Source organism: Paroedura picta, chromosome 5, assembly GCF_049243985.1.
Source record: "Paroedura picta isolate Pp20150507F chromosome 5, Ppicta_v3.0, whole genome shotgun sequence".
NCBI lineage: Eukaryota > Metazoa > Chordata > Lepidosauria > Squamata > Gekkonidae > Paroedura > Paroedura picta.
The window spans coordinates 58,206,715-58,219,078 of record NC_135373.1 but is presented as its reverse complement, the minus strand read 5'-3'; the positions used below and the strand labels follow the sequence as shown (position 1 = coordinate 58,219,078).

At 42.1% G+C, this 12,364-nt stretch overlaps 2 protein-coding genes across 3 annotated transcripts in view; one reads left to right on the top strand and one right to left on the bottom strand.

The window, feature by feature from the left end:
- ERGIC2 (ERGIC and golgi 2) overlaps positions 1-7,016 on the bottom strand; it is a 32,126-nt gene extending 25,110 nt beyond the window's left edge. Inside the window, exons 1-2 of one of the 2 annotated variants that reach the window (XM_077338192.1) lie at positions 6,829-7,016; positions 176-256 (exon numbers count right to left, since the gene is read on the bottom strand). The gene's annotated coding sequence lies outside the window, so the exon portion shown is untranslated. The remainder of the gene's footprint in view (positions 1-175; positions 257-6,828) is intronic. The other variant, XM_077338193.1, reaches the window with a different exon arrangement.
- Positions 6,557-11,425, top strand: LOC143837837 (uncharacterized). Its single transcript, XM_077338194.1, has 3 exons — positions 6,557-6,744; positions 7,113-7,289; positions 8,809-11,425. The coding sequence occupies exons 1-3, from the start codon at positions 6,648-6,650 to the stop codon at positions 9,228-9,230; spliced, it is 696 nt and encodes a 231-aa protein (XP_077194309.1). The 5' UTR covers positions 6,557-6,647; the 3' UTR covers positions 9,231-11,425.
- The last annotated feature ends 939 nt before the right edge of the window (positions 11,426-12,364 follow it).

Sequence of the window (12,364 nt, the reverse complement as noted above, 5' to 3'; positions counted from 1 at the left end):
TGTGCTTCAAACTACGTAAATTCCCTCATTTGCATTTGCATTTTCCGATACCAAGCTGGGCTTAACAGCACTTTACTTGAAATTTCCCTGGAATTTCAAATGCATTAAAACCCAAACACAATTTCACTCATGAAAGGAGAGGTTAAAAAAAACCCTTATGCATCAGCTGTCTTACCTTGATGTTCTGTTCCTCTTGCTATTATTATTCAGTATCATGGAGAGACTGCAGAGCAAAGCAAGTTCATGGAGAGAGATTCTGAAGCAAGATATGATCAAAATCATACTGTTACTTTTTGTAAAGTTCACAAAGGCTCATTATAAAATTATGCCTAGTATGGAGAAAGTGATTAGACAGAAACTTTTCTCTCCCCCTCTCTCATGACTGAAAACTCAGGGTCACCCAAGACAAACAAAGGAAGTTGTGCTTCACACAATGAGCAGTGGACCTGTGAGACTCGCTGCTACAAGATATGATGGCCATGGCTTTGACAGATTTCAAACATGGTTTGACAAATCCAGATGCAAAGGCAGAATGCTTTAGAAATACTGGGAAGCAGTCAGAGAGCATAGGGAGCAAGAAAAAGGGGAAGTACAGAATAGTTATTTCTAGCCTCACAATATTTACATACCTACTCTCAAAACACACAATAAAATGCTTCATCTTGACAGTTCTTTTCCATTATTTTAAAACACTTTAGCCTCTTAGCTATGAGTCAAAGGGAGTCAATTTTATAGAACAATTTAGAACTTTAAAAGCCAAACAAGAATTAATAATTAATGGACACAATCCACATAACACAGGATTTCTCAACCAGGGTTTCATGAAAACCCTGGGATTTCACAATGACCTTAATTGGGGAGGAGTTAATTTTTAGATATATATTTAAATTATCAGATGATATGACCATATATGGTCATGTCAACTTCCCCTCCCCCCAAGTGATCAATGATGGGCCTGGAGGGGTAGGAAGGGGAGGGGCCCCGGTCATACAAACCCTTGCAGGTCAAGGCTCATCACACATAACAGCAAATGGTACCCAGAAAGGTAAGTACTCTTATTTTACCCAGAAATGTAAGTAATCTTGCTTCTGACATTTGGGGGGTGGGGTGACAGAGTGGCATAGGACTGCCCCAGTCCTGTTTCTGCAAGCTTCATTCATTCATTCATTTAATTCATTCATTCATTCATTCCATCCCTCACTGTGACATGTCAGGGCTTGTGCGAACAAGAGCAAACTGGTAGACAATCCAGACTGCAGGTATAGTTTTGCTCACAAATCATCTGAAAATGTTTCTGTGCTGTCACTTCCTGTGCTGTGGGAGTGGCCTAGTGCTGTCACAGCCAGTGGAAGTGTCTGGGTGATGTCACTTCTGGTGACATGTGACTTCCAGGTGTGTGGCAGGAAGGTGTGACCTGCTGACATCATTTCCAAAGTTCCTCAAAGCTTGAAGAATGTTTTAGAGGTAAAAAGATTGGGAAAGGCTGACGTAGCACAAACAGAAATAATACAGCCAGAATCTTTAAAAAACAAACACATGCACACAAGAACAATTCATATCACAAAAATGCCTTGTCAGCAAACAATATTTTAACTGCCCGTCTGAAGGTGTGCAATGAAGAAAGCTCATCCCAAAATACATGAGGCCACCACCAAGAAGGCCTGTGATGGGATGGTAACAAAACTCTTCCTGAAAGCACAGCCCATAAATTCTGGTTATGAAGAATGCAGTTGGAATATGGACTTGTGGGGAGAGGTGGACTTCCTATCTCCTCTTCTTAAACATCTTAAAGCATGGAAGTGAAAGGAGGCAGAGAAAAGGATGAGAAGATAAAGCAACAGAATGAACTTTATTGTCATCTATCAGCCATTTTACCTTTACAATCATCATTTTTGGTGCATGTTACACAGGATGCTGAAACACAAAAATACACCCTGGCTTTTTTCTACATCTTCCAAGCATTCAGTTTCTGCCCCATCCCACTAATTATTTAACTGGCATGCTCAAAAAGCACACGTACCTACACATTACGAAAATGTCACTTCCCCACCCTAGCTTTGTCACCATTTTTTAATGCACGCAGGCATTTCATCCTTAGTCAATAAGCAAGGAATAGTGGGGGCTGCAAGCAATGAAAAAAAGAAGGGGGGACTAAATCAATCTTTACTGAGTGCCAGATGCACAAAAAAAATCCTCAAAGAGCACTGAGAGATACAAAGCAAAGCATTTGGCAAATTTATGAAAAAAATACTTTGGCCACCTCATGAGAAGGAAGGACTCCCTGGAGAAGAGCCTAAAATGCTGGGAGCGATCGAGGGCAAAAGAAGAAGGGGATGACAGAGAATAAGGTGGCTGGATGGAGTCACTGAAGCAGTGGGTGTGAGCTTAAATGGACTCCGGGGAATGGTAGAGGACAGGAAGGCCTGGAGGATCATTGTCCATGGGGTCGCGATGGGTCGGACATGACTTTGCAACTAACAACAACAACATGAAAAAATAAGATGAGAGCACACGGCGTTGAGAAAGATAAATGTGAAAATTACAGTTTTGCACAGTTCCACCTATTTGCTATTTTAAAGTGGTGGACTCCTTCAAAAACATTTAATATATAAATTGACACAAAATGAACTCCTTGCTGATCCTAATGGTCCAAATGCACAGCCCTAGTTTCAGTGTATCTGAAGAAGTGTGCATGTACACAAAAACTTATACACAAAATTAAACACTGTGGGTTTTAAAGGTGACACTGGACTCAAGCTTTGTTCTATTGCTTCAGACCAAGACGACTACACACATGAATATATCTGCTTGAGTTTATATTAAAAATTCCTAAAAGCACTTTGAAATAAGTTTGCTTTAAATTGTACTTATTCAAACATGGTTGAGAAATCCAAGGAGATTTGGTATTTTTGGCACTTATTTTTGGCACTTTTGGATTGACGTTATAGTCGCAGATATCTAGCAGCATTTTGAGTGCCTTCTGGTTAGATGTATAATCTGTTTTCATCTTGCCCTTCACTGAAAGTGCTCAGAGCAGCATATATGGTTCCTCTGTGTTATGGTCACAACATGCCTGTGCAGCAGATCAGGCTAGCAGAGTATGACTGAGAGAGTCATATGACTCCTATTTAATCAAAAATTTAAAATATCTTCCAAGCAAACAGTATCACAATGATTCAAAGAAAATACAGAATATATACTTTCCTTCATGGCAGAATCAGGATTTGGATTTTCCCAGCAGCCTAAATAGCCCAGTTTGGCCTGAGCTCATCAGGGCTTGGCAGCTAAACAGGGTCTACCAGAGTGGGAGATTGCTCAAAGAAGAATGGGGTTACAATGGGGAGGAAGGCAAAGGTAAGCCACCTCTGTCCCCATCTTGCCTTGAAAATCCCGTGGTCCTTGGGTTGCAACTTGATATCTTCTTCCTCCCAGATCCCACTCGAGTACGCTAATCAAGACATCACAGTGGCTCTCTATGAGCTCTAGTGGCTACTTCTATCAACTAAACATAAATTTAAACATTAAAAAACAAGCAGAAACCTTTCCAATCCAGCTAAGTTTAGCCATGGCTACCTGTGATTGTTCCATTGGTATTAATGGGATTTAATCCTTCTTGACTAGTTGAACTGACACTTGGACACCTTTTCCCCCATTCCTGTTACCATAGAGCAAGCCAAACACAACCAGATAGTTCTGGCTTTGCTCAAAGGTGCTTAATGAAGCAACCTATGGCCTGCTGTACAGTGGAGCACAAAGTCAAGCATTAGCCTCCCTATCCCTGATTTCTGGAGCTGCACAAAGCCCCACTTCCATGGCAGTACCTCCTATGCCTACACCAGCACTGGAGAAAAGAGCAATGCAGATTAGGGAAGGGGGGGAGGGAAGAGGGATGACAATGCCTCCCGGATCCACGGAGAACACAGGTGGGTCTGCCCTCTCATCTTCAACTGCTACATCTGGAGCAGCTGTTTGCTGTGCAGCAGCCACAGTCAAAGATGAAGATGGGCTACAAGTCCCTACCAAACCTAGGAACTTTCCTCTTTCCCACATAGAAAGAAGTGGTTAGCATCTAGCTAGCTTCATGAAATACTGAAAATCAAATTACAAAGATTATAAATGGCATACTAAAGGCCATCAAAAAATTTTTTTTACTGTGCTAAGCTACAAAACATAAAAACACGGGCTATAAACTTTTCACCTGTAACGTCAATTAGTAAATCCCTGCTCTGTGTTTTCCTGATACACACCCATTTCCTTGCAGCCTATCAGGAGCTGCCAAATTACCTTTAGCAGCCTATTAGGCAAACTGAGTGAAGGCAGAAGCATGCCTGCCAGATGCATCTAGAATTCTTTACATTCTCTCTCTCTCTCTGCTTGATGATTCCAGTTCTGGCACAGTTGGTATGACACTGCCAGCATTTTGAAATTCAAAGAATTTAAATAGCCTTGCTAATGCATCAAGAACCTGGTTGCTCCAACAGTTTGTGCTAAATAATCCAGAGTATGGCTATCAGTGTTAGGCATCCCCCAAGTATGAGAAAGCACATCAGATGTTCAACTACTACTAAAATGATTAGCAGTCTGATTCTATACAGGTTTACTCAAAAATAGGTTTCATGATGTCCAGTCAGTGGGACTTGCTCCCAAGTAAGAGTGCACAGAATTATACTGCAACTCTAGCCCATGTATTAGAATAAATGATGGGTGTAGAAAAAATCAAAAGGTTACATATTTGCTTTCATATAACACTGCAATGTTTTCATTGTGAAAAATGCAAATTGTGTTGATTATGATTATTTTTGCAGAAATTGCAAAAACAGCATACTGTGATTAGAGATCTAATGTGATGTGGTGGTTAGAGTATCGGACCTGGACTTGGAAACCAAGGTTTAACCTTTATTTTACAATGAAAATCTCCAGATCACCACCACTCTTCCTCAATTGAACCTCCTTTACAAGGATATTGCAAAGCACAGAACAGAGAGAACCATTAAACGTACCATGAACTACTTGTAGGAAAGGGCAGAATACTAATAGGAAAACTTAACCACCCATCTGCTTAGCTTTTCTGCAACAATATCTCAACAGTATATGAAAAAACCTGGAAACAAAAGAATGCTGAAGAACAGAAGTACCTGGAATGCAACAGGGAAATAAACACTAATAATAGGGAGGAAAAGCAAGGAATTGAGAGAAGGTTGTATTTTTATTTATTTATTTATTTGGATTTTTATACCGCCCATTCTTTACAGCTCTGGGCAGTTTACATGGAACATTATGAAATGTTACATGGTAGAGCGGGGGGTAGTACTATTGTATTAATGACAAATATTTATTAACTTTTTATTATGAGATTTCTTTGCCACCCTTCCCAGCATAGCTGGCTCGGGGCTGTTTCCAACATATTTCCTAGAAGCAGTAACAAAATTAACTCATAAAACACAATTAAACTTCAATATTTAAATAGAACAATTAAAACCATTAAAATCAATTGAACCAGCTAGTTAGCCCAGTGCTGTTATTATAGCTACTTTTTGGAGCTTTTTTTTGGGGGGGGGGTTCATATGGAGGGGAGATCAGTTGGTATTCCTGTTGTTCCGTCAGTGGCCCCAAATGAACACCTGGCGGAAGAGTTCTGTTTTGCAGCTCTGACATGGCTCCCAGTTCTCCTGGGAGCTTATGGCTGAGGTCAGACATACTGAGGTCAGACATACCAGGGGCCGCAAGCCTGTTAGAATTAGCAGAGCATAATACCTTTGGGGAGTATAGTCAACAAAGTGGTCCTTCAGCTATGCTGAGCCCAGACCATGTACAGCCTTAAGTATTCTACAATTTGACTCAAACAACTCTAGGATATACAAACTGTAAACACAGTTCAAAGATGAGACTGAATAGAGCCGAGTTTAACAGTTCATTGGCCAACTGTTGTCAAAGCATATGGATAGGTTATTTTTACAACTGATCGGAGCAATCCTAAGCACACTACTCCAAATGCAACTCATGCCTATTCAATGGCGCTTACTCACAAAAAAGTTTTCTTAGGATAGCACTGGCTGTCACCTTTACAATTGGAATGTCTCACATTAATATGAGACAGACGCACTGTGCAATCCTATGCACTGTTACTTAGAAGTCCCACTACAGGTAGCAGTGTTAAAGACAGCTTCATACTTAACAGTGCAATCCTAAGGAAATTCCACTGAATCCAATGATAATTACTATTAACTGTGTTTAGGCTTGCAGCCTTAAGCTCCTGTATGCATCTCTTATGTTAATAATTTAAAATGACAGGTCATTCTGAAGGCATCAAGATGTACGTATGAAAGTAAGTAATTGTGTTAAAACAGAGACCTATTATGCCCCAACTGCCTCAGAGCTGTGGAAGACCTTTTTATGACAGCCAGCCCAAACAGCACAAAACAGAGGGCAGGCTGCCGAGGTCCAGGAGGAGGGTCGGGGCCCCCACACACGCTGCCCTGCCACACTGATCGCCCGGCTGGTCTGCGAACACCCCTTCCCAGCTCTCCCGAGCAGCAGGCGCGCAGGCAAGGGAGCGGCACGTGCGAATGTGTCACTTCGGGAAGCCACCCTGAGGCGCCCGGGCTCAGACGAGGGGGACGAGCCGTCCAAACACCGGACGGGTCCGCATGGCCCCAGCTGGGGAGAAGGCGCGACTGCCTGGCGAGCGGGGATGGGGAAGGAGCAAAGGCGAAGCCAAAAGGGGGGACCGCCGGGAAGCGCCAGGTGTGCCCGGGGAAAGGGGCGGGGAGGGCAGCAGCCCGGCGAAGGGAGCAAGAGCTTTGCTGGGCGAGAACGGGAGCACGTTACCTCTCGCAACCCTCCCGGGGCCCTCAGGGTCGGGGCTGTCGCCTCATCCGCGCCGCTCCTTCTGCCAGGCGGACACTCACCCACCCACCCACCGCCTGCGAGGCGGCGCGCCGGTGGAACCTTCGAAACGGGGGAAGGGAGGCGGGGGAGAGGAAAAAGAGGGAGGCCGGCACGCTCCACAGGAGGCGGGAGGGGGGAGGGGAGGGCAGCGAGTTTAGCTACCCGGACCAATTAGAAAGCTACTCATGACACTCCACTGTGCCCTCTGCCCCTCCTACTTCCAGAAACCATAAAGAACAGGGGGGAAGAAGGAAAGCGGTCGGAAGGAGGGTTGCGCGCGCCGTTCTATCCTGGCGCTCTTTGTGGTAGGCTCGGCTCCTCCTCCTCCGATCCCCGCGGAAGAGCGGGGCTGCAGGCGCCATCGCGGGAGTCTTCTGTGAAGAGAGCGAAGTGGATCGGAGGTAGGAATCAGAAGACCCTTGCGCTTCGTTTTAAGCTTGGTTGCCCGTTGCACTCAGTGCTTCTGCCGGTTTTTTCCAGATGTTTCCGAGGAGGCTGCGGAGAGAAATATCTCCCGTAGCCTGTTTTCCACACCTCTTCCCCCTTAGGGCACCATGGCGAGCCTTTGTTAAAAGTGTGGCATGTGCAGGAGAGAGATTCAAAGGGACAGCAGCCTCCTTATTTTGAAGGGTGGGCCCCTAATATCTAGCAATTATTTAAAAAAAAGTATTTGCATTTGTCAGCCTTTTCCACTAGGACACAAATTGGTTTACAAGAATAATAAAGACAGATTTGGTGTAAAATAAAATTATTTGGTCGTTAGCCCAGTTGAATAGCAAAGATTCCTAGTACATCAATGAAGCCAGTCAGCAAGCAAATTACAAGCGAAAAGCATCATTTGAGAGCAATAACAAAGATTCCAAATAAGGCAACACAATTCAATGGGAGCTGGGAGTGAACTGGAAGAAAAAAGTTCATCTCCAATTGAGGTAACTTTCTGAGCAGATCTGGGCTATCACAGCTGACCGCACTATTCTGCAAGAATAACCTGAGCAATTACATTTTGCACATTTTGAAAATGGTAGATATGTAGGGGACTTCCTTATAGCCTCAAGCAAATTTTTTCATTAAGTGGAAGCCAACACAGAACAAGCATAAAGGTGCCAGTTTTACCTGTCTGCAGGGTGGTCCCTTCAGAAAGCTTTATGCTGGTGAGATGATGTAGCAGATGATGGCAGAATTTGTGCTGTATGCCTTATAGCAGCGGTTCTCAACCCCTTTGGGAGTTGAATAACCCTTTCACAGGGGTCGCCTAAGACCATCGGAAAACACATATTTCCAGTGGTCTTAGGAACTGAGACACTGCTCCTCTATCCGTCTCCAGGTGGGTCTACCCACATGCAGATATGCCCACATACGAGTACCCAGCGTGATGACATCATTGCACCAACCCCATCACATACACACCCTACAAATACAGGTGTGTGTGACAGGGTTGGCTCCATAATGTACTTATGTGGACCAGATCACACATGTAGAGAGCAGGTACTCTGTTAAAAGCAGCAGTATTGGCGGTAAAACAACACTTCATGAATTATAATTACTGAGTAAATGTAAAATGTACTGTAAAATCATCAACTACTGCAAAGAAATATATATTGGTACTAGGGTTGGGCGCTTTGGTTCCTGAAGTGGGCGCGGCGTGGCGCTGGCTGCGCTGGGAGAGACTGACCGCTTCAGGTGCCGAGGTGCCCAATCCTAATCGGTACCGTGGGAACTTAATCTGAATGCTGATTGGTCTTCATATATTCAGCTGTGGTTGATGTGAATACTACCCCCTTGTTATGGTAACAGGCATGTAAAAAAAACAGCAAGGAGAATGGTAAATCATAGAAAACGTTAATGAACTGTATTGACTGAACTATGCCATGTATCATCATTTCTATTATTAAAGCTATTGTTATATATTATTTCAATTAGCAAACCATCCCATGACAATGGATCGTGTGGAGAAGAACGTTCTGAAAAGAAAATCTGGTGAGGATTTTTTACAGTACGGCAAGTACCATAAACAAAACGTAGCAGCCATTGAAGCTTCGTATGTGGTGGCACTCAGAATTGCCAGGGCTATGGAACCTCATACCACTGCTGAGGATTTACTGTTGCCAGCAACCAAAGACATTGTTCGAGTTATGATCGGAGACGAATTTGTTACAAAATTAAGTGCACTATCCTTATCTAACGACACTGTCTACAGTAGAATTGATGACATGTCTGCTGATATTCTTGATCAGGTAATCCAGGAAATTAAATCTGCTCCACTTCCAATATTTAGTATCCAGCTTGATGCATCTACAGACATTGCAAACTGTCCAGTTACTGGTTTATGTAAAGTATATTAATGATGGTGACCTTAAAGATGAGTTTCTCTTTTGCAAACCTCTTGAAAGGACAACTACTGCACGTGATATATTTGACACGGTTGGTTCATTTCTGAAAGAGCATGTGATCTCTTGGAAAAAGGTTTGTGGTGTTTGCACAGATGGTGCTCTAGCCATGCTAGGATGTCGAGCTGGATTTCAACGTTTAGTACTGAATGAGTCACCAAAAGTCATCGGAACTCACTGTATAATTCAATGGCAAATATTAGCAATGGAGACGCTGCCACTAGAGTTAGATACAGTAATGGAAAATGTCATAAGTTCTGTCAATTTTGTAAAGATGAGCTGTCAACTGTTTTCGCAACTGCAACGAGTTGGATGCACCAAACAATCCTCTGCTACTTCACACTGAAGCAAGATGGTTGTCAAGTGGAAAAGTTTTAAAATGTGTTTTTGAGACTCATGATGAACTCAAAACATTTTTAATCAGAAAGCAAGACCACAGTTCGGAGCGCATTTCAGCAACAAAAGTGAACTGCAGAAAATAGCTTACTTGGTTTTGACATCTTTGTCATCTTGAATGAGTTATATCACTGCAAGGACCAAATACAACATGCCTCGATGTGTCTGAAAAGATCCAATCATTCCAAATGAAGCTTCAGCTTTGGCAAAAAAAATGGGATGAAAATAAAATTTACATGTTGCCTACTTTATATGCTTTCTTTGAGGAACATGACATTAAACCAGATGAAAGGATTATGATGATAATTTCTGTGAAAAAACACTTGCACATGCTTGCAGAGGATATTTCATTGTACTTTCCAAATCTACCTGACACCCCATTTACACTTGCTAGAAACCCATTCACAAAGTTGAAGATGTTCCCGAGGCAGCACAAGAGGAGTTCATTGAACTTATTAACAGCGGTGCAGCGAGAACTGATTTCTCTACCATGCTGCTTACAAAATTCTAGATCAAATGTTTGCAGTCATATCCTGTTCTGTCTGAGTTCTGTGCCTCCTTCTTCCATCTCTAACAATATATCTGTGTGAAACAGGGTTTTCCAGCTTGCTGGTTATCAAGTCTAAATACAGCAGTGAACTGGTAGTGGAAGATGATCTTCGTTGTGCTCTTGCAATGACTGCCCCAAGAATTTCTGATCTGGTGAGAAAGAAGCAATCCCAACCTTGACACTGATATTGGCTTGTTACGCATACTGTCGCAAAATGTAGCCATGTCGATTACTGTTGTTATATTAAGACTGTTATCCATGCTACACCATGCTTCAAGACAAAATTTCATTTATTTGTAATTAGCAATATTTCACAATATATAATTACATATTATTTTTATGATTAATCACTATGCTTTAATTACCATATATACTCGTTTATAAGCCATGTTTTTCAGCAATCCTTTTCACATTGAAAAAGCCCTCCTCGGCCTATATGCGGGTATAAACGGCTGTAGAATATAGCCAGCCAATTGGTGCATTGCCTTTTGCAAATGTGTTTTCAAGCTGAACTTCTTGCTCTGGCAGCTTGTAGGACATCAACAGTTTGACTGAGGGGCTCTAATCTTTTTTCCCCCTTCTCTTCCTAATAACTTCCAGAAGTTTTGGTTTCTGTGGGTGGGGTGGGGTGGGTTTTGGTGCTTTGGGATTTACTGTTTCTCTTAGCGTTTCTTTTATCTGAGGGGCAGCATTGCTTGCCTTTACTTCTTGGGATTGTGTTTCTTTTAAAAGTTGATTTTTACTGTTCTTTCTTTCAGTGTTCAGTTTTACAGTTCTTTATTTCAGTGTTTTGTTCTGGGGGGGGCACTGTAATTGTAGTTGTTCAGTCTCCCAGTTTGGTACCTATTGTACTTGTTGTAGTAAGTTGCCAATTTCGGGTACTGTTGTTCTGCTCTGGTTTGCTGGCCCTCTTTTGCACTTACAGAGCTAGTTTACTGTTTTTCTTTGAAATAAATATTCAAAAACATTTACCTACTGATGCCTCAATTAATGTAAAGTTACCAGTAACTGCTGCATTTCCTCTGCTTATATGCGAGTCAATAACACACTTTCTACAGCTGTTCCAGTTTTAGCAAGCCTTGTCCCTGTTATGTGCCCAGTAGTCTTACTCCACTTATATTTCTTGGTTGCCTCCTTCAAATTGCTAGCAGAGAAATGAAAAGAAAGTGGTATGCATGTGCAAAATAAATTTATTTTCTGATTTCTCTCAGTGTGGTTTCTTATGTGGTTTAAAAATATATGTTCAGAAATGCATGCATTTCTTCCAGTATCCTTTGTATATATAGGTATATCTTCAAATGGAAAAGTAATACAATCCTCTTATAAATGTCTTCCAAAAATATAGGGGAGCCACCTTTTTTCCAGTGGCTATTTCCCCTCTTTCAGGTTATCACCAATGTTTTTTCATGTGTAGTTAATCAGATCAATGGCCCCTGGGGAACATTGTTAACTGAACCATACAGATCCTCCAGGAATTTTGTGAGCCATATTTATATTATGAGGTGATTAACTTGTTTATCTAAAGAACTTTCTATGCATTGTCATATAAGTCAAATTACAATATAGTTCCTATTTTCATCTGTTTATATGCGACAATTATTACAGCATGGTATCACCATGAAGGCATGGATTCATGATTTTTGTGGTGCAAGCTTTGGCCATGAACATGATATATGATTTGATGGTGAGTTTGTGATGACCCAATGCAAAACCCTAAGTATCCATCAGGATCCATGCTTTGGGACCATGTTTTTGCTCCGTGGTGTTGCCATGTAGATATGGATCCATGATTTTTGTGGTGCGCACTGGCTATTAACATTATAGGTGATGGAGATTCTGGGATGATCTATGAGGATCCATGTATTTTAAGTATGTGCCACTGCAGCCCAACACAGTGGATGCATGAATTTTGTAATATTGTCTTTCTCAACAATGGTTTCATGAAACCCTGAGGCTTCTTGATGGCCATGAAAGGGTTTCCTGAATGGGTGGGAATTAATTAATTTTTTATGTTTTTTAATTTGTCAAAACTTATTGAGAGATGTTGACCGAATGTCAACCCCCTCTCCCTCCCAAAATGGCCAATTAGTAGCCTTTAAGGGTGAGAAGGGGAGGATTGCTCGGTAGGTTATATACACAGCTT

What these genes read in the sequence shown, in the direction of transcription:
- LOC143837837 (XM_077338194.1), top strand. Translation starts at nt 6,648, where the DNA reads ATGGCCCCAGCTGGGGAGAAGGCGCGACTGCCTGGCGAGCGGGGATGG. An exon ending in GGACCGCCGGGAAGCGCCAG is followed by an intron (nt 6,745 to 7,112) that starts GTGTGCCCGGGG and finishes TCCTACTTCCAG; the next exon opens with AAACCATAAAGAACAGGGGG. An exon ending in GAGAGCGAAGTGGATCGGAG is followed by an intron (nt 7,290 to 8,808) that starts GTAGGAATCAGA and finishes TATTTCAATTAG; the next exon opens with CAAACCATCCCATGACAATG.